General features: G+C 41.7%; 1 protein-coding gene across 1 annotated transcript; it reads left to right on the top strand.

The window, feature by feature from the left end:
• Window positions 1-1,570: 1,570 nt before the first annotated feature.
• sin3aa (SIN3 transcription regulator family member Aa) lies at window positions 1,571-20,185 on the top strand. Its single transcript, XM_018675886.1, is given in 22 exon segments — window positions 1,571-1,662; window positions 7,297-7,513; window positions 7,721-7,903; window positions 8,371-8,477; window positions 9,007-9,301; window positions 9,473-9,721; window positions 9,909-10,061; window positions 10,319-10,474; window positions 10,619-10,708; window positions 11,045-11,163; window positions 11,281-11,491; window positions 11,979-12,095; window positions 12,385-12,623; window positions 13,103-13,286; window positions 13,498-14,074; window positions 14,503-14,672; window positions 14,765-14,938; window positions 15,961-16,053; window positions 16,631-16,725; window positions 16,994-17,186; window positions 18,287-18,346; window positions 18,348-20,185. Coding segments are annotated over 21 exon segments (3,822 nt in total). The 5' UTR covers window positions 1,571-1,662; window positions 7,297-7,327; the 3' UTR covers window positions 18,519-20,185.
• Window positions 20,186-20,897: the final 712 nt, after the last annotated feature.

Below are 20,897 nucleotides of genomic sequence, written 5' to 3'. Positions count from 1 at the left end.
TTTAGTAGTCATCAAGACTTTTGAGAATGCCCAGAATTTGTAAAAACAAAGGATTCCTCATCTCCAAACCTACAGGATGATGGAGATATCTGAGGATGCAACACTTTTGGGACCTGCAGGAGGGTTTAAGGGGGATGAGGGTCAGTTTTCTCACAGTACCAAGCACTCTTATGTGGAAATGCTCAAGAAGCAAGAGTGAGGTATTCAAAGATCAGAGAGTGGAGCAGCTGCTCCATCAAGTATGAAATTAGAGTCCTGGGGCTGGATTTACTAACCTTCTTGGTGAAATAGTTTCATTATATCTGTATTTTTCCTTAGAAAAAAGTTTTCAAATTTGGCATTTAACAGCTTTTCGTCAACATTTCATTGTTTTGTAGCCTAAGGCAGTTTCTTAGAAATAAAGGATTTTAAGCAAAGTTACTTTTTCTTAATTTAATATCTATTTTTACAGACCGTATAAATGTAATGTAATGTAATGTATAAATAGGCATTTTCACCTAAGGAGCCCTTTAGGTACAAAGCTGTAATCAGCGTGAGCACTTTAAGTCAACTGTAATAGCAATTATTGTTCCAGACTATTTTCCATTTAAAGTATTACAGGTTACAGCAAGGACACCCCATTGCCTCAAGTGCCTATAAAGGTTCCTGTAGGAAAGTCTATTTTAAGAGAGTCATAAGAGTTCAAACTACCTCAAGAGTTCCCAGGCTTTCTCCCTGTGGGTAATAACTACGGAAAATTCAATACAAAGACACTGTTGCAGTAAAAGTTACTTTATTTGCAAAGTGCAATCAATATACAGACATTTGTCATAGTTTTTGAGGGGCATGTGCAAAAAAAAAAAACAAAAAAAACAAATCTGCAAACTGTGGTGGAAGAAGTTCTCAGGTCTAGAAGTCCCAGGTTCAGACTATTTGTAAAATATACTTGACATTAGAGCTGAAACAGTTGGTGGACTTGGTTTGTCAGTTAACAGAAAAATCCAATATTTTGTAATCATTTACATCATTTTTCTTGATGGCCTTTTTCTGACATTTAATGAACAAAACAGTTAATCAGCAATTTTAAAGGATTAATCAAATTAATCAGTAATGAGAATAATCATCAGCTGCAGCCTTATTTGAAGTATCACAAGCAGTAATGTAAGTCGACCCCTCTCTGTCTGTTTGTAATATTACTGGATTATTATTGTTTTAACTGAAACTTTGACACATGAGCAGCATTTTAATGTTTGGGGTTAATTTAAACTACTTTACTATAAAATATATAATATCTCATTTGTTGCTGATATGTTTTGTGTCCAAATCTGAATCTGTAAAGTACAACTGTTAAATAAGTGTAGTGAAGAATATTTCCCTCTAAAAAGTAATGGGGTAGGAGTGCATACATAAAGTGCAAGTACAGTGCTTGAGTAAACTCATTAAATTACTTTCCACCACTGCTCAGGGTAACTTCCGTTCACTGTAAAGATGTTGAGTTTAGATCACAGTCCTGCCCTCACAGTTTTTATCTGATGGCTGCTTCACTGACGCTGTCTCGGTTTTAGCGGGTGATATTCAAAATAAAATGACGTGGATTGTACTGTGCGCCAATGCCAGCGGAGGGGGGCGTCTCCAACTATTTTGTTACAAACACGAATCCGGAGTAAGGAGTCTTTTTCCTGGGTATGTAACAGCTGGTTAAACTAAATAATATCTTTAGAATTGTCGTTATAACAAGTGAACGATGTTTATTTTGAGATGGGGGGAAGCGTTTTGTGCTCAGTGGCGCCTTTTGTGTCCTGAAATGAATTGAAAGGGGGCTTTTTAATGCTCGTAAACGGCAACAGAAAAGCAGAAAAACATAACGTGGTAGATGGCAAAAAATCAGCAGGTCGTCATTTTTGTCGGCTAGTAAACAGTGTCTCCGGGGCTGTGCGGTGGTAATGCGAGGCATCCCGCTGTCTGGAAGTCGAAACATTTTGTCTGCAGCGTTGTGTGTGAGCATGTAACGCTTGTTTGCAAATGGATCGGTAGGAGGGGGAGGGAGTTGTTGTGGTGAGACAGGTTAGACATTTTTACTCCCGACTATTGCAAGTAAACAAAGAATATGATTTGCTCAAGGCGCGGGTCGCCTTCTCCTCTGCAGAGGAAAAAATGGGGCTCTGCTGCTTTTGGCTGCGATGTTTTTTTTTTTTTTTTTTTTTGGAGGGGGGGCGCGGAGAATGGCGTGGCTCCGCGCCGTGCCGATGTTTTCCATACAGCGACGCCGTAGTTCCCGTTTCGTTTGACTTTGGCATTGTTTAGTAAGGGCAACTGAATCGGCTCCTGCCGCCAAGAAAATATGCAGCGGCAGTAGCCGCCCAGGCCCCACTCCTCCGTGTCCACCGGTGCTAAATGCAAAAGCGTCAATTACCAGATGATGCGTTTTTGTCCCGTGAACCCTTTTGTTTGGAGAGTGCAGCCTGCAAATACCCACGTCGACCGACGCTGAGTGCAGCTGAGCTGGTTGATCCTCCTATAACCGTGTAGTTCAGTGTTGTGGGGATCTCCACAGCCCCGCAGTGCGTTGTCTTGCATGCTTTTGCACAAAACTTGGGAAAAATGACTTGTAAAGCAGCCGAGGAATACTCTTATAATGCGCGTTTGGAGAATTAGAATCAGGCGTATTTTTGATCAAACACTGGTTTCGGTTTGGAGCATGTCTTTTTGATAAGATGCACGCAATTATGAGGGGAAGAGTCGGGATAGTGGAGCAGAGAGTGTGTATGTGTGTGCTGCAGCCTATCAGTCGCTGCTGAACCCTTTGCCTGTGTTAGAAGGAGGAATCCCGGGCTGGTGTTGCAGCTCCGCCTGTCGTGGGCGATGGTTTATTTTGGAAGTTCCACCTTTTGGGGATTTGTAAGGACGGTTCTGTGCAATGATTGGCTGCAGCGTCCACAAAGGGGAGGGACACAAGTGCAAAGGAAGACTCCCTCCTACAGAGTCACGTGTTACCTAACTCCAGGAAGTAGGTAGTTGTGTAGATCTTAATGCATCCAATAGATACCTAGATAGAAGACTGCGACCCTATTTTGATTACATATATCCAATGATAGTGCCTGGTAATTCACTGTAGTCTTTAGAGATTAACCAATACTGTGTCTAATGGATGCGATTAACAATAATTTTCATTATCACTCAATGTACAGATTGTTTTCTCAGTTAAACGATTCATAACTTTGTCTGTAAAATAGCAGAAAATTGTAAAGGTTAGGTTAAAGTTTCCCAGAATCCTAAGGTGATATCTTGTTTTGCTGAAACGTTTCAAAACACAAAGATACTGAGTTTAATATGATATAAAATCAGAAAACTTTCAGAAGAGAAGCTGCAACCAGCAAAGGTTTTGCATTTTTTGCTTTAAGAATGACTAAAACACAATTTTTCTGTTGAACCGATAAACAAATCAATGAATCAACTAATTGTTGCATCTCTACTGCATCTTATTTTGTATTGGTGTGGTAATGGCAATGTAAAGATAAGGGATGCAAATAACTGTGTAGTGAATGTAATGTAAACGCATGTGTACAGATTACCAGCTGGACAAAGTGGGCAACAGCCCCGAGGCCCCAAAAGTCCCAATTATTGTTTGGTAAACTGGTCCCCTGAACTTATCTTTGGGAACCTGCGCCACTAAAATGTAGTGCACAATTCTTGCAGAAAACCTGATGGCAGGTAGTATTTCAGTATAGGAGAACCAGTTTTTTGAGGTTTTTTCACATTTGAGAAGCTGTTTGCTAGTTGCATAAATTAAAAACTTGTGACATTTTAAGTTAGTAGGATTATAACTAAATTATTACCGTTGGCTGATTAGTCTGACAAACAATTTCTTGCACCAAAGAGTCTCTCAAATAGTAACCTCTAAAAGTGTGATTACTATACTATACTATATTCTGTTGGCAGCGAGCTTTGGGAGCTTTTGCTCACAAATGGCATTAATTTTCTGTTAGTCAACTAATCAATTTTATTTATTAATTTAATCAACTTAATCAGTTCAGATTTAGATTACTGTTGGGTGTTTGGGGAAAACTGGCGAGATAATGAGAGTGGCATGTGTCCTATGACGGGGTCTGCAGGGGTTCCCTCGGAGATTAAACTGGCACTACGCCCCTGATCCTTTAGAGACATTTATATATCAGTTGAACCGGGACTGTACTCACTGCTGGCATTGTCGCGCTTCAAGTCAAAATGGGCGTGCTTGGTGACTGTACGACAAATCCTTGATTGATAGCTCAATCCTACAACCCGGGTCATTCGCCCCGCCTCTCTGCGGAACCCCTGAACGAACTGACCAATAGCGCTCGTGAAGGGGCGGGTCCATATCCAAAACCACGCCTCCCTCCATTGCTAACCGAACGGAGATTGTTTTCCTCTCTCGGGGAGATTTTCACTTTGCAGCCCACAGCTTGATTTGTTTATTTTAAATCACACGCGACCGATAACTTTGCTTTTCACCTATACGTCCGCTTTGGTGTCTTCTCCAGCTTGAGGTGCAGCGGTTAACCCACAAATAACGGATTATCAAACCATCATCCGCGAACTTCAGCTCGCTGTTTTAGGAGAGCGGGTGAGTTCAGCTGAATTCATTCAGCAAGCTAACACAGCTAGCTACCTGCCTACCGTTAGCAGACGTTTTAAGTAAACCACACGGGAGATCGACGTTTCTTTGCTTGTCGCCCACTCTTAGCAAGACCCGATATGGGCAGTCTAACAAGTCGATAGTGAATTCTTACTACAGATGTTCCAGCAACAGCGAGCCAGATCGCTGATGCTTAGCTGCATGTGCTTCCCCTGCTAGCCCCGGACGGTGCTCGGTGTCGGGCTACCCATGTTGTTTACATTAGCTAGCAGCTAACTGGCAGCTCGCAAGCCCTGTCGACAAAACAAGTTCTAGGCGAAGTTATTAAAATAAACACTTTTAAATGCTTTCAGACTGGGTGGTCAGCCACACGGCCAGCAAGTCAGCGACTTTTAGCGCTTACCTGCTTGAAACGGGATGTAATTTTCTGCACTCCTGCGCCACGCTCTAAATGGCGGGCGTGGGGGGAAGCGTCGTGCTGTAACTCGAGGTCGGTGCTTGTGTCGCTAGGCCGTAAAGGGGATGGTCGGCTAACGGCTGTTAGCATGTAGCAGACATAGCTGTATTTGCCCGTACGTGACCGTAACGTTACTACACCGAGCGAAGGTGATATACCCATAAATACTGCAGCCTCGCTTTCTTTGGACGTGGCCGTGAAGTGCGAGGATTTGTCGGTGAACGGCTCCGCTGCCCGAAGACTAAGCGTTAGGTTACTTAATACACGGGCACTTGACTTTCACAGTCATTATGTCACTTTTGCTCGATAATCGGGTTTTGAAACGTGATGTATTCATCTTCTCGTGGTCTCTCTAGCTTTCTTTTTTTTCAAGAAAGTCATTCATTCGTGTGACGAGGAGTTGTTGCTGTCTTGAGGAAGTTGTGAATGGCAGACTAACTCCCACGTTCCCGCAGCACCTGTTTGTTGCAGCGCTGACGTCCACTGTCTGTGTTTCATTGGCTGCGGAGACTGCAAGTTTCACATTCAGTACATGTTAACATTTAGATGCATTTAAGATGTGTTTCTAAGTATGATCACTTAGGAGAGCTCACCGCTTCGGTGACAGCATACGTAAGAAATTTAGGGAGGAGGGGTTGCTTTCGTATAGAGTGCAGCGGTGCTTTGCGCATTGTGCTCCCGTTGTTTATCATTTATTCCTATTGTTTATCATTTTTGTTAGGAACACAGCCATGTATGAGGTTAGGTAAAAGGGCAGAGATGTAGACGTGATGGGAATAGCTGTTTAACAACCCAAGCCCCCGCCCCCCCCCCGGAGCCCCATGAACGTCACATGAGCGTTTATAAAATTTGGTATTATGAGTAAACTATTACGGTTGCCTTTCTTACACCAAAAACAACATTAAAGCTGCTCAAATACTACCCTCTGAAATTATTATTCTTTTGCCATTATGTTTTGACTGGTGGGCATTCTTCATACATGAATAACTGGCTTATCCAGATTAGATTGTTGATGACTTGACATGAGTCTGGATATTTTTGGTTTAAAATTTCATCTGGAGCTGCAATCACAGCAACAGGCCCGTAAACCAAAAGGTGCAAAAGTGCTGGCTTACTGACAGATAAAACACTTTCTCTTATTCAAATGACTAATGAAAAATGTTACTGTAAGTATGATTTTACTTGCTAACTAACATGCAGGTTGTTGATGTAATTGTCACAATTCTATTAACTATATGTATACCCGATAAAATACACACAAAACAAGAATTTGTACTCTGAAAGAACTGACTATTAAAAGACCAGAATCAGAAAACATGGTATTTAACTAGACAAAAGCTTTGTAATTTGTCATTTGAGCACTTATTTAATGAAAAACTCACTTTGGTAAAAACTGCTACTTTCTTGAACTTTCCACACACTGTTAAGGGTTGTTACTAACAACTATTTTCATTTTCATTCTTGATTAAATGGTTCATATTTGGTCTTTAAAATGTCAGACAGTGGCCCAAATTTCAAAGATATTCAATTTATTCTCACATAAAACTAAGAAAAGCAGCATATCCTCACAAACTAAAAGCTACCAAAGAGTGTTTGGTATTTGTGCTGAAAAAATGACTTAAACAAGTCAAACGACCATTGGGTTAAACAGCTGTTCCCTTCGGCTCTGCCTTGCACACGTACAAAGTTTTCTCATTTTCATACCATTGTTCTACAGTCTCTGCCACAGTCCTGTGGTGACGTAGCTGCTCGTTGTTACATATGCAGTAGGATGGAGCTTCAGGTTTTGGGCTGATCAGAGCATCACTTGAGCATTGTGGGAGAGGCCCAAGACATCTGCAAGTTCAAAGAAAGTGTAATCAGACACTTGAACTCAGGATGCAATGACATGCACAGATTAAATCTTCTGTCAGTGTAACTTTGATCTTTGAAAAACACTCTTAAAGCATCACACAAAGTAAAATAGATATATGTTATCATATGTTCCTTGTTGTGTTGCTAAAAGCATAGGATGTGTCCTTAGATCTATGGTCAGAGACTATGTAATTATTTTCTTCCTAAACCAAACAACAGAAGTGGCTGGCTGGCACTGTGTGTATCCATAAATTTACAGCTGGAGTAAAAAAAAAAGTCATATCTTCCTCAACAAATCATTGAATGAATTCAAGAGACCGATTGCATTCTGATAACTTGACAGAGGTCTACCAGTATGAAATAGGGTCCATATGCTGCTCTTTATTCCCAGGTCTCTCAGCTCTCACGAGTATGAGTTCATAATGAAGCGGCGACTGGAGGATCAGGAAACGGTTTTTGCGTCCCAGCAGCGGCGCCTTGCTGGCAACGCGGAGGCTTTCCCGCCTCGTGTCCTCGCCCCTGCTCTAGCCCCAGCTGTGTACGAGGCCGTGTCTGACAACATGCAGCCCACAGCAGGCGTCCAGTACTCCGTCCCCCAGGGATACCAGGTAGATTTTGTTGGTCCAATGTGGATTTGATTTAAGCTTATTCTGTTCACCACCATAACTCAGACCATCATTTAACTGACCCCTTATAAATTACTCTACACTTCCTGTATGTGGTGATTTGCATGACAGGTACCATCCATCAGATATCATTCAGCTACTGTTAACTATTGTTGCCATCATGTTTTAAAAGTTACCCTGCTTTCCCAGGTTCCCACCGTGGCCCAGAACAGTGGCGGGCACGGGCACACCCCGAGCCCAGCCGTCCACGGGGGGTCCCACCACCACAACCCAGCAGTCCAGTCCCATGGGCCCTCAGTGATGTCAGGACACGGCCATACAGCTGCTCCTCAAGGCTCAGCGCAGGGCCAGCAGCAGTTTCAGAGGCTCAAGGTTAGTCTGACGCTTTTGTTTTGACAGGCACTGTCAGTTGTCACATCCCACGGAAAACCTGAAAACGTCATGGATGTTTCAGGCCATAGAAGTTGGTGAAAATAAATATACAGACACTACTAGAGGCTTTTCGGGAACTTGTGAGTTTTTAGCCCATTAAATGTTTTGTGGATTGGTTGATTGCTGATGCTTTGAGCACATTTTTTAAGCACCACATAAATTGGAGTAGACTCTCTATTAACATTTTAAGACTTGGGTTTAATTCCAGTTTGTGTTATGCTTTATTCCCAGTATCTGTCAACATTTCAAAATGCTTTGCTGAAGCAGTTAGCCATCGTTGATTTGTCTAAGCTGCAAGAATGTTTGGTGTTTAATATATGAATTGGAGCACTGCTGTCAGAAGTGAATGTAAAAGAAAAACTGATTGAAACAGACAAAGTTGACTCTGCCTTTTCTTTATCCCTAAGGTGGAAGATGCTTTGTCTTACTTGGACCAAGTGAAACTGCAGTTTGGCAACCAGCCTCAGGTCTACAATGACTTTTTGGATATAATGAAAGAGTTCAAGTCCCAAAGGTGAGAACACTGTTTAATTTAACAGAATGACACTGTGAGTCATTGGGTTTGCACACCCACTGGTTCTTGTTTGGATTTTTCACTACATGAGTTTTTACTCTGGGTGTCAAGGTACCACTAATTTGCACAATGCAGCACTAATATAATCTGTGTGTTACAGAAGCATAAGCATACACTAATATTCTATAGATAAAGCCACAGGTTTTTGCAAGATACAGTGTTATCTAACCAGAACCATTCCCCTGTGTCCCAAAAAACATGAGAAGTTATACTAGTCCTCTGTAAAAAATATATTAAATATATATTTTCACAGTCTCAGTTTGCTGAGAATGATTTGTCTGTTATCTCTCTCACAGCTGGCAGGTCAAAGTGGGCATTTGTTCAGAAAAATATAAAGATCAAAGATTGCAAGCTGCTCTTGGTAAAACTCTTAATGCCCCACAGTGTTGAGAGCTTCTCTCTTAGTGACACCCCAGGTCTGACAGCTAAAGTGGATGTAAATTCATTCTGTCTGTTTTTCTGTTTCCAGTATTGACACCCCAGGAGTCATCAGCAGAGTGTCACAGCTTTTCAAAGGTCACCCCGACCTCATCATGGGCTTCAACACCTTCCTGCCACCGGGCTACAAGATCGAGGTGCAGACCAATGACCTGGTCAACGTGACAACGCCCGGTCAGATCCACCACATCACCCCGCATGGCATTTCAGTCCAGAACATCCCCATAACAGGAGCAGCTACCCAACACCAAGCCCAGCTCCCGTCTGCAGCGACCACCACCGCTCCACCCCTTCTAACACAGCCTACCCCTGCCAAGATGAGCAAGGTGAGTACCAACTGCAGATGGACTGGTGGACACCAGCCAGGTTGTAAAAACAAAATATATTGTTATTCCACTCTCCACAAGGAGATGCTGGAGCTGGTCCAAGTAAAAAAAAAAAAGGTGTTTTGTGATACAGCATCTGGTTAAATACCCCTAAAATCTTCCACGTCCTAGCCTCTCCAGCCCCAGGCCTTGACACCGAGCAGCCAGAGCAATCCGTCCATCCCTGCGTACACCTCCCCCCGCTCCCCGCCCATACAGCTCCACCAACCACTCAGCGGGACCCCCACCGGTCCACCCATGCAGAACAACCAGCCTGTGGAGTTCAACCACGCCATCAACTACGTCAACAAGATCAAGAATCGCTTCCAGGGCCAGCCCGACATTTACAAAGCCTTCCTGGAGATCCTCCACACGTACCAGGTCTGTACCTCAAACTGAAACGCCCCTAGAAATACCTTTAAAGTCCTTTTGTGATAATTTTTTTCCATATCTTAAATAAAGTGTTGCAGTTTCAGTTAAAACACAATCTAGAAGTACAGCTTTAAGTGCAGCTTGGGTTGAGGGCACTGTAACCTCTCATTGTAATCTCGGTGCTTATCCACTACAGAAGGAGCAGCGTAATGCTAAGGAGGCCGGAGGGAACTACACACCAGCTCTGACGGAGCAGGAGGTGTACGCTCAGGTGGCCAGGCTCTTCAAGAATCAAGAGGACCTGCTCTCAGAATTTGGGCAATTTCTACCTGATGCCAACAGTTCAGTGGTAAGTTAAGTTGTGATATGAAGTAGACTTTTCTTCTTGTTTCAGTGCAGATTACAGCTTCAAGTATGAATTTGAATGAATAGTACTCAAATATCCCAATTATTGCTCTATGATTCATTGATACATGTTGTTGTTGTTATTGAGTCTTATTTAATGGATAGTTTTCAGAGCTTTTCCAGCAGTTGTTGTCTTGTTGTATGTGCTCAGAGATCATATTCATGCACACATGTCTTAACAGTATTGTGTATTCTCTACAGCTGTTAAATAAGACCACAGCTGAGAAAGCAGAATCTGTTCGGAACGACCACGGCGGCACTGCCAAAAAGCTGCAGCTCAACAACAAACAGAGGCCCAATCAAAACGGATGCCAGATCCGTCGACATCCAACTCCAGGGACCACACCACCCGTCAAGGTACATACAACTCTGACATGCTGCTGAAGCTACAGTCAGCTCCTGTTTCCTTTTTTATTTCCATGTGTCACATCTGCCCTTTTCTGAATTGTTTTGTAATTGTTGTGCCTACGTTCTCTCACTGCTATTTTGGTAATGCTACAGAAGAAGCCCAAGTTACTGAATTTGAAAGATTCCTCAGTGGCAGAAGCCAGCAAACATGGAGTCGGCACAGAATCTCTATTCTTTGAGAAGGTGGGTTGGTAATTTGCTGTGTTTTTAGCTTGAATACATTTTTTTGTTTAGCTGAAAATCCAGCTGAATGAAATGAAAGGAAATAATCAGAAAGTCATGCAGTTCGTGTTTGAACTCAGTGCAAAGGCTCAAAAATGTGTTCCTTTTGAAGTGCAGTTCAGTAATTCTCTATTTCCAAACAATACTGAAAATACTCAAGGATGCAAAAATTGCTAATGTGATTGTAAATAAAGCACAGCACAGTCATCATAATAAATTCAGCGTAATAAGGGTTTAAGCCCAAACTTTAGCAGACCTCTGACATTAACAGTTTTAAACATTTTTTCCTTATCACAGGTGCGCAAAGCCTTGCGAAGTGCAGAGGCCTATGACAACTTCCTGCGGTGTCTGGTCATCTTTAATCAGGAGGTGATCTCCAGGGCTGAACTGGTGCAGCTGGTGCTGCCCTTTTTAGGGTAAGTGGTCTCACTTAACACATGAGATAAGAGTCTTTCCACACTATATGGTATGTATATCTCATACATTTTTTATCTCATACATGTTTTTTTTTTTTCTCAAATTCTTTCATACAGAAAATTCCCTGAGCTGTTCAACTGGTTTAAAAACTTCCTGGGATATCGAGAAATGTCCCACATCGAAACTTACCCTAAGGAACGGGCCACCGAGGGCATCGCCATGGAGATTGATTATGCTTCCTGTAAGAGACTAGGCTCCAGTTACAGAGCCCTGCCCAAAAGCTACCAGCAGCCCAAATGCACTGGCAGAACTCCACTTTGTAAAGAGGTGAGAGGGGAAAGTTTTGAGAAAACCAAAAGACATCCTGAGGGTTTAGAAAAAGTCATGAACTGTTTTATTGTAGCTCATGTTGAATCATTTTCCTGTTAGGGTTTTTTGCTTAAAATATTATAACAAACAAACTCAACTACTCTCATATCTGTCCACTTATATTATTATATATTATATTATTAGTATCGAAAACTATTTCAAAAAACACACATTAATACATCATACATTGAAGTTTTGATATTGCCAAGATGAGATTTTGTTGACAGAAATGTATAAGGAAAAAGGAACAAGAGCACAACAAACAGAGGAGTTCAGAATTTAATACTTTTGAAGCTTTTTAAATCAATAAGCAGAGGTGGTATAATATGAAAAAGTCCCTTAAATTTAAGCTGACTGTCAACATCTCATTCTCATTGGCATCAGTTGACATCGTATCATTAAGAATGGGAAGCTAAAAGTTGACCTATGTTTCTACTGTGTCCAGGTCTTAAATGACACCTGGGTCTCCTTCCCCTCCTGGTCTGAGGACTCCACGTTTGTCAGCTCCAAGAAGACTCAGTACGAGGAGCATATCTACAGATGTGAGGATGAACGCTTCGAGGTGAGCAGGAATATTAAACATTTACAGTCGTCTGTTGATGTCACCACAGGGGCAATATCCCATGATAACAAAATGATTTTACTCCAATTTCAAATTTCTTCTTAACTTGTTCTAAAACATCCCTGAACAAAGAATTTGGATTTACTAGAGAGCACAGTGGCAAATCATAGAAGACATGAATATTTAAAAATTGAGAAACTTTACGAACACACATTACTTTTTAATGAACGTAAATGCCCATCCATGCACAGCAAAGAATAGTAAAACCTGTGTGTTTTCTTCCTGACAGTTGGATGTAGTGCTGGAAACCAACCTGGCCACCATCAGAGTCCTGGAGACAGTGCAGCGGAAGTTGTCCCGCATGTCTGCCGAGGAGCAGGCTAAGTTCCGCTTGGACAGCACACTGGGTGGCTCCTCGGAGGTCGTGCACCGCAAGGCCATCCAGAGGATATACGGAGACAAAGCACCGGACATCATTGACGGTCTGAAGAAAAACCCTGCAGTTTCTGTCCCCATCGTGTTAAAGAGGTGGGTGTCAGCTTACCTGTCCCCTTTTGAGTGATAGTCTTGGTTTTTATTTCTTTTTTTTAATTTGTTGATTTATGTTTGTGGAAAAAAAACATAAAGCTGTGTTTTTTTCTCTTGCTGTGTTACTTGAAGATATGGGACTCTGTTCACATAGTGCAGTAAATGTGTGTACACCAGCTTCTGTTGGGCCCAGACTGAGGTTATGAACTGCAGCTTATAAACCCACTAATCCACACAGGAGATGAAAAGGCAATATGATGTTTGAGTGGTGGATTTAAAAATGGCTCCTGAGAATTAGTTTGTTCTTTTATAGACTGCAATCTCCATTGCTGCAAAAAGACATGAACAGAAGTCGCTCCTTTTAACAGTATTTGAGTTTAGCCACTGCTGCCTGAAAATAGCATCAAGTTACAGCAGATATTTGCATCTTGTTGTCATGATGCAAAGTCATTCAGAGATTCAACTTCTGTTCCAACCAGGTTAAAGACGAAGGAGGAAGAGTGGCGGGAAGCCCAACGAGGCTTCAACAAGATCTGGAGGGAGCAGAATGAGAAGTATTACCTCAAGTCTCTCGACCATCAAGGCATAAACTTCAAACAGAATGACACCAAAGTGCTTCGATCCAAGTCCCTGCTGAATGAAATCGAAAGCATCTATGATGAGGTGAAAGAGGAAAAAAGACTGCACCAGCACTAACACAAAATGTGGACTAAAACCTAGATTTACCAAGTTGTTTTGTTGGTTATAATGTCAGGTTTTTATGTAACATGTTAAACAAATGGAAATGAGCAGAAATCAAACCAATTTCAGCAGTAAAACAAAACCATATGTTCTGTTTCCAAAATGCTGACGGTAAAATTATTTTGCTCTGCAGCGCCAGGAGCAGGCCTCAGAAGAAAATGCCACCCCACCCACAGGCCCCCACCTGACACTCACCTACGAGGATAGTCAGATCCTGGAGGACGCAGCAGCGCTCATCATCCACCATGTCAAGAGGCAGACCAGCATTCAGAAGGAGGACAAATACAAGATCAAACAGATCATCTACCACTTCATCCCCGACATGCTGTTCTCTCAGCGGGGTGAGCTCTCCGACGTAGAGGAGGAAGAGGAGGAGGAGGAGATGGATCTGGAGGAAGGAGCCTCCAAAAAGCACAACGGCGTTCCCAGCAGCGGGAGCCCCTCCAAGTCCAAGCTGCTGTTTAGCAACACGGCGGCGCAGAAGCTGCGCGGCTGCGACGACGCCTACAACCTCTTCTACGTCAACAACAACTGGTACATCTTCCTGCGGCTGCACCAGACGTTGTGCTCGCGTCTCCTTAGGCTGTACGGGCAGGCGGAGCGACAGATTGAAGAGGAGGTCAGAGAACGAGACTGGGAGAGAGAAGTCCTGGGACTCAAGAAGGAGAAGAATGACAATCCAGCCATTCAGCTGAGACTGAAGGAGCCCAGTGAGTAACAACAGACAGACCCTCATGCGTTTTTATTAATTTTCCACGTTGCTATTCAATCCCTACTCTGTTGTGTGTTTGTTTGTTTTTCCTTTTTTGCGAGAGAGCATAAATCCAGTAACTGTCTCTATAGTCTTTTGGGCCACATTCCTTCCCTCTAATACATAATTTATAATCTTTTTTTCTTTCATAGAGAAAGTTTTTGTAGGCTTATTACAATCATTGTACAGGGAGATCAATGGTTTTATTGAAATTGATGATTAAACAGCTACACAAATAAACAAAAAATGATGAATAAGTGAAACAGTACTTAACTGTATTTGATATTTGAAAAAGAGAAATCACCCAGACTTGGAAAATTAGACTGCTGCCAGGGGTGATCTGTTTAAAATGCCTCTGTCTGATTTTTGATAATATTTCTTCTATAGTGGACATCGAGGTGGAGGATTACTACTCAGCCTTCTTGGAGATGGTGAGGAATCTGCTGGATGGAAATATGGAGGCTTCTCAGTACGAGGACTCGTTGAGGGAAATGTTCACAATCCACGCTTACATTGCCTTCACAATGGACAAGCTCATCCAAAGCATCGTCCGGCAGGTAAGGGTTTGTTTGCTCTCTCAGCTGCAAGTTCCCGAGAGTTGTTGTGCTCATTGTTTTCCAATCAAACACACACACCTCTCTCCATCCAGCTCCAGCACATCGTGAGCGATGAGATCTGCGTCCAAGTTACAGACCTCTATCTGACAGAGAGCGCCAACGGGGCCAGCGGAGGAACCATGTCCACCCAGTCTTCAAGGAGCTCTGCGGAGTCCATCTACCAGCGGAAAGCAGAGCAGCTTATGTCTGATGAGAACTGCTTCAAGGTAAATACACATGGTTGCTACTGTCATTGGGAAACTGGGGAAATTGGTGTCATATTATTATGGGAGATGAAACACTGTGCACAAGTTTTAAAATATGGAAATGAGATAATTTAAGGAAAAGTACTTAAAATTATCAATTTTCCACATGGCTGCAGAGAAGAATAACCCCACCCATACCAACATAACCTCTGGTGATTTCTCATATTTACATTCTGTTCTCAGGTGTGTTCACTACCAAAAGATTTGCACACTTCTCCACATTTTCTCAAATTAAAAGTTATGAGTGAAATACAAGCAGTGCTGTTCAGAGAAAGCTTTACTCACCAGTGTCAGAAATTTTCCCAGTCCCTTGAATGAGGTTACCAATTAAATGTGTTGTCTACAGCTTACCAGTTTTTATGGTAATATAACTAGTATATAATATATGGTAATTATTATGATATAATTTAAGTTACATTTTTTCTCATTTAACACTGGCAACATGTAAAGCAGTTTAAAGCCACCTGCCACCTGCAAGCAGTTTCCCTCCAGACCTATTTTGAAAGCTTAATTTTGCACCTGATGGCCTACTCACTTCACACAAGTTTATCCAGTTTTGTCAAAAAATAAATCACAGATTACATTTTGAAGAAGATAAGTCAAAACTAGATCACTCTGGAGAGACAGTTGTATTAAAATGTAACTCCAGGCTACAGTTGGTTAGAAAAATGAAGCCTGGGATGGTCTGAAAAATGCAGCTTACAGCACTGAAATGCAGTTGAATATTTGTGTTTTATTTTTATCTTTACATTTATCAAGTTAAAAATAAAGTAGCATGGGTAGAAGAACTAGAATTAAAAGGGAAAGATTGGTAGAGGCTGCGTGATTTACAACAAGGATCCTGGATTCCAGCCTAAGGTACTGCAGCTGCCTGGTTTGCTCTCCAGCCCTTCAAGCCCTCAAGGCATCCTGGCTTTTTAGGTCCTCCACACACTGAATTAATTTCAGTCTTCATACTTAATATGTTTCTGTCACTTTCTCAGGTGATGTTTTTGAGAAACAGAGGCCAGGTGCAACTCACAGTGGAGCTGCTGGACACAGAGGAGGAAAACTCAGACGAACCCATGGAGGCAGAGGTAAGAAAATCTTAAGCCCCACCCACCACCGCAGAAGGTTCTCGGTTGTGAGATTTGGCCCTTGGGCAAAGAGGTTGGATAAACTCAGCAAAATGACTTTTTTATCCAGAAGCCACACTATAATTCCAAAATACACTCGGCTCTTTTTACTATTTTACAGGCCAGTAAAGATTTTTTTTAACCAAATAGGGCCTTTGTGATGGTCTGTAACCTGCCAAAATGGTGAGGAGTAATGCAAATTTCTCAACCACAGCACTTTGGTTTTGGCTGTGCATAAACCCCCACAGTGACGTTTAATGTTCACTTCAGAAGAGGATTAAACTTCCCATTTGGCTGCTTATGTCATAATCAGTAATAGTTTTTAGTTTTATCTTCATATTTAATGTACAGGAAATAAATGCAAATAAAAGTTGTTGTTTTTACATTTTGTCTAGTAAGAGGGTCCACTTTTCCAGCTGGACTGAAAATACTAGTAAGGACCTGTTGCCAACCTTTTGGTAATACTGGTGTTGGTAAACGTGTTTATGTGCCTAGCCTGTGTCTTAAACCTTTTATTGCCTTTGTCTTGTGTGTGCAGCGTTGGTCAGATTACGTTGGACGCTACTTAAACCCAGATTCCACCACACCTGAGCTGAGGGAGCACCTTGCCCAGAAGCCAGTTTTTCTCCCCAGGTAAGTTCCACAGGTTATTTGACACAAGATGTGCAGCAGTTCCACAGTTTTTGAAACCGTGAATGTAGGTTTTATTCTCATAGGTAATGCTTATGGCCAAGAGCAGCTTGTTGCATAAGCTCTGACACATCTGTTCCTGTGACAGTCGAATACAAATGTCAAACACAAGTCCTTTGATTAAATAAAATTAATCGATTTGTTCTGACACATTACTGCTGGATCTCATTAGTCACTGTCATTGCGTTTCTCACTCCACACTCACAACCAGGAATCTGAGACGGATCAGGAAGTACCAGAAGGGTCGAGAGCAGCTGGACAAGGAGGCCTGTGAAGGCGGCAAGAAATCCCTGGAAAAGGAGAAAATGGAGTGCATGTTTAAGCTCAACTCTTACAAGATGGTCTATGTCTTCAAGTCTGAGGATTACATGTACCGACGCACTGCCCTGCTGCGAGCTCACCAGGTATTCACTGCACCCTGTGCCTTCATATGATTTATTCAGTAAAAATGGTCAGTGTGTTTCTCCGTTACTCACTTATTTCTTTAAAAGTATGAATCTGAAGGTGCCTCTTCTCTGTTTGCTCACTGAGATTTGTGGTTGTGGCTTGGACTGTATGAAATTATATTTACATTTTTATTAAAATTTACAGTCCAGAATAGAACACATGCATTTGATATCTTTGAATAATGCATAAAACCCAGTCAGATCTGCTGCGTCATAAATTCAATTGTAAAATCCAATATTGGAATGCAACCGATAACAATTCAACAAGTTGCCAGTGGCTGTGAATCCTTTTTTCAAAGCAATAAAAGCATCACTTTTCAGTTAAGATTTAGAGTTACTTGTGTTTGATAGTCAGTTTTGTTTTGGGTAAAAACATTTAACATTTCACTGCATTGAACCCTAAAGTGACATTTGTATCAACTTAATTTTGGTACATTGTCAAACAAATAACAACAGAAGAAATAATCACCATACTAAAAACCCCTTAACACCCTTAATATGCAGTTACCCTCTGCTAATGACATGACAACTCTGCAAGCAGCACGCTAGCAAGGTTTTTTTGGTGTTCAGCAGTCAGAAATAGCAACTGTCAGAACAGGGTGATGAAAAGACTTGTCACTGTAAACAGAGCTCAGAGAAATGCTGATACGTCTCAGCCCTCAACGCAGAATGAGGCAGCCAAACCAAACTCAGCTGAAACAGAAATCAGGCTGCACAATGAGAGCTGCTCGTCTGTCTGATTTAAATTTGGCTCCTCATAGGAGTTTGATATCAGGTACTGTGGTTTAAAAAAGACTTGGGAAACACAGAGCTGTTCTGTGCTGTCTATCAGTGACAGATGAATGTTCTTTTTGTCACCAGCGAGGGGAGCTCTAATGCAAAAAGATACTGATTGAATCTGAAGATACTAATGATTTAGTGTCCTCGGCCACTCTCTACCTGATTTATTCCTTCAAGTACATCTGTGGTGACTGAAGAGTCAACTCTCTAACCATAGCAGCATTAATGTAATTCTCTACCCAGTAAACTCAATAACAAAATGTATGTTTTTTCCTCAGTCACATGAGAGGGTGAGCACACGGCTGCACAAACGCTTCCAGGCCTGGGTGGAGGCGTGGGTCAAAGGAGCATGTCACCCGCGACATGAGCGCTGAGACCAACAAGTGGCTGATGGGTGAAGGGCGCGATGGCTTATTACCTTGCACCACCACCCGCCAGCCCGAGGTCCTACACTTCATGAACATCAACAAGTACCGTGTCAAATACGGCACGCCCAGCAAGGCGCCGTAGCTGAGGTGAAACAGGAGAGAGACTGATTTCTGGGGGTGTTTTGGTCTGAAGTCAAACAGGTCGGGAGCAGAGGTAGGGACGAGGGCTTATTAATGTGTTTTTAAGGCTGACATGGGAGCACAATTAAGCTAGCGACCGTGTACGTTGCACCCGGGGCGGCAGGATTACTGATTTTACCAGCGTTTTTAGCTGGGCCCATTTTTTCGCAGGGCCTTCGGTGCCAAAACTTAGGAATCGTCATGTTCCAGTCACAGACCTGAGCTTTTACCAGCACTCTCTAACAAACTTTCCTGAGCCTTTTTCGTCAGGGCTTAGCAACACAATCAGTGAGCCTGAGAGAGACAGAGTGGTGCTTTTTGTATTTTATCACAACTGAGCTTCGGTTTAGCTTTTGACTGACAATTTTGTCTGAAGCCATCAGAGTAAGAGCTCCACTGAAATCAATCGTACAGGGATTTCTTTATGATAGTGTTATTCTACAGCATCCGTGGAGAACAATGTGGTGGACAAGTGCACTTATTTAGGAAGAGGAAAATGTTGCTTCAAATAGTTTTGTTTCCCAGATTGAAGGTTTGGAGGGAGCTCAATAAAGTCTGAGAGATCTGGTTCAGACATTCCTGCGTTAAGGCCAAATCACAATTATGTATCTATCACTAGATGGAAAGAGGGTTACATTTCCTTTTCCAAAAACACATGGCAGCATTATTAGAAACTGTGCCTGAGCCCCAAACAGTATTGTCGGGTTAACATCGAAAAGCACTGTTGCATCTAATGTAAAAAAGAAAAAAAAAAAATAGCCTCACAACACTGTTTGGTCTCAGACTGTAAAATTGTATAGCTTGTGAATGTCAGATACTGACATGTATTCCAGTGTATGTGTTGTGTATATATATTATATATAGTTCTATTAACACAAATGATCCTCGCCGCCCTGGAAGTCAACCTTTTTAAAATGCCCTCCGCCAATACACCAGCTTGTACACACACACACAAACAAACATACACACACACACACAAACACACTCGTCTCATTCTGGGAGGACTGTCCACATGCCGCTCACATTGTAAATACACTGTATATAGTCTCAGACTTTTTATGACAAATCTGTGTTGTTGTGCTAGTAATACTTTCCAAGCTTACTGTGGACTTTAGTGATAAATGGCTAAAGTTAGTATGTATATGAAAAAGACAAATGCAAGACCATTTATTACAGTTTTTACCAAAGGGAGTTGATTATAAAAATAGCTGTTTTCCCCCCTTTGTGTGTTCCTTTATGTCTTTTTCTTTTTAATTTCTGTAGTTAAAAAAATGTGGAAAAGTAGAAATGTATCCAGGTCTTTCAGTTTTTTTATTTGAAAAATAACATTTTTTTTCTTCTGAATGTGACATTTGGTTGGTTTAAAAAAAAATCACTGCCCCCCCCCTTTTGACAACCGACACCGTCCGTGGTGATGGTGGGACTCATTTCAAAGTTCAGTCTTCAGATTGATGGACTCTACAACGGTCTCACCTTGTGATGCACGCTTCCCTCCCTGGATAGATTTCTGCTGCAAACATCACCCCACACCATATTTTTGATAATGGAAGAAGTCACACGCGCATGTCTTTAGTCCCTTTATTTAGACATTATTTAAAGTAATAATAAAAACGACATTTGTAGCCTACAGAGCCCTTTGCAGAGTGATTTATTTTTTAACACTTTTCATCTGTTCCATTTTTTATGTTACGTTGAGTTGGCAGGAAAGCTGAGGGCGAATCTTTTCTGTTTACTTCTTCAACACAATAGATAAACATAGATTAGGCTTGACTTTGTCGTCAGATACAGTTTTAAATCCTACTTTGTGTCATTCCAGGCTACAAGCAGCAAACAGGCCTCATTCACATTCAGACAGCTAAAGTAAGCCTCAACCTTACTCTTTCATTCCTTTCTAGTGTATCTAAAGTTATTGAAAAGTCTTAAAAAGCACTTAAGTCAGTTTCTTCAAAGAAGGCTGTTATTAATAAGCCTTTAATTTACCTGGAAATTTGCATATTTACACATCTCTAAACTAAAAGTGGGATCACTGCAACAGTGGATTGTGTGCGCAAGCAGCTGTTCAGTCCTTTTTTGTGGCGCTATATTCAGCACCATCAGCCCTATAGCAAACACTCACTACTGTGCTTTATACTAAGCTCAACAACTTATTCAAGCGTCAATTTTAGTAAAAACCTAAATGACCTTGAATGAATTCATAATTTTTAATTGGTTAATTCATCTATCAGTTTCTGTTGCTGATCTGGCAGAATTTAATTGATTGTATCATAAGGAATCATTGGTAAATACTGCTTAGTAGTACTGAAAAATGTAATATAATTAAGAAATATAAATACAAATGTGA

This window comes from Lates calcarifer, linkage group LG10, assembly GCF_001640805.2.
Source record: "Lates calcarifer isolate ASB-BC8 linkage group LG10, TLL_Latcal_v3, whole genome shotgun sequence".
NCBI lineage: Eukaryota > Metazoa > Chordata > Actinopteri > Centropomidae > Lates > Lates calcarifer.
Note: the sequence above shows the minus strand (reverse complement) of the source record. Positions and strands in the feature narration are given on the sequence as shown.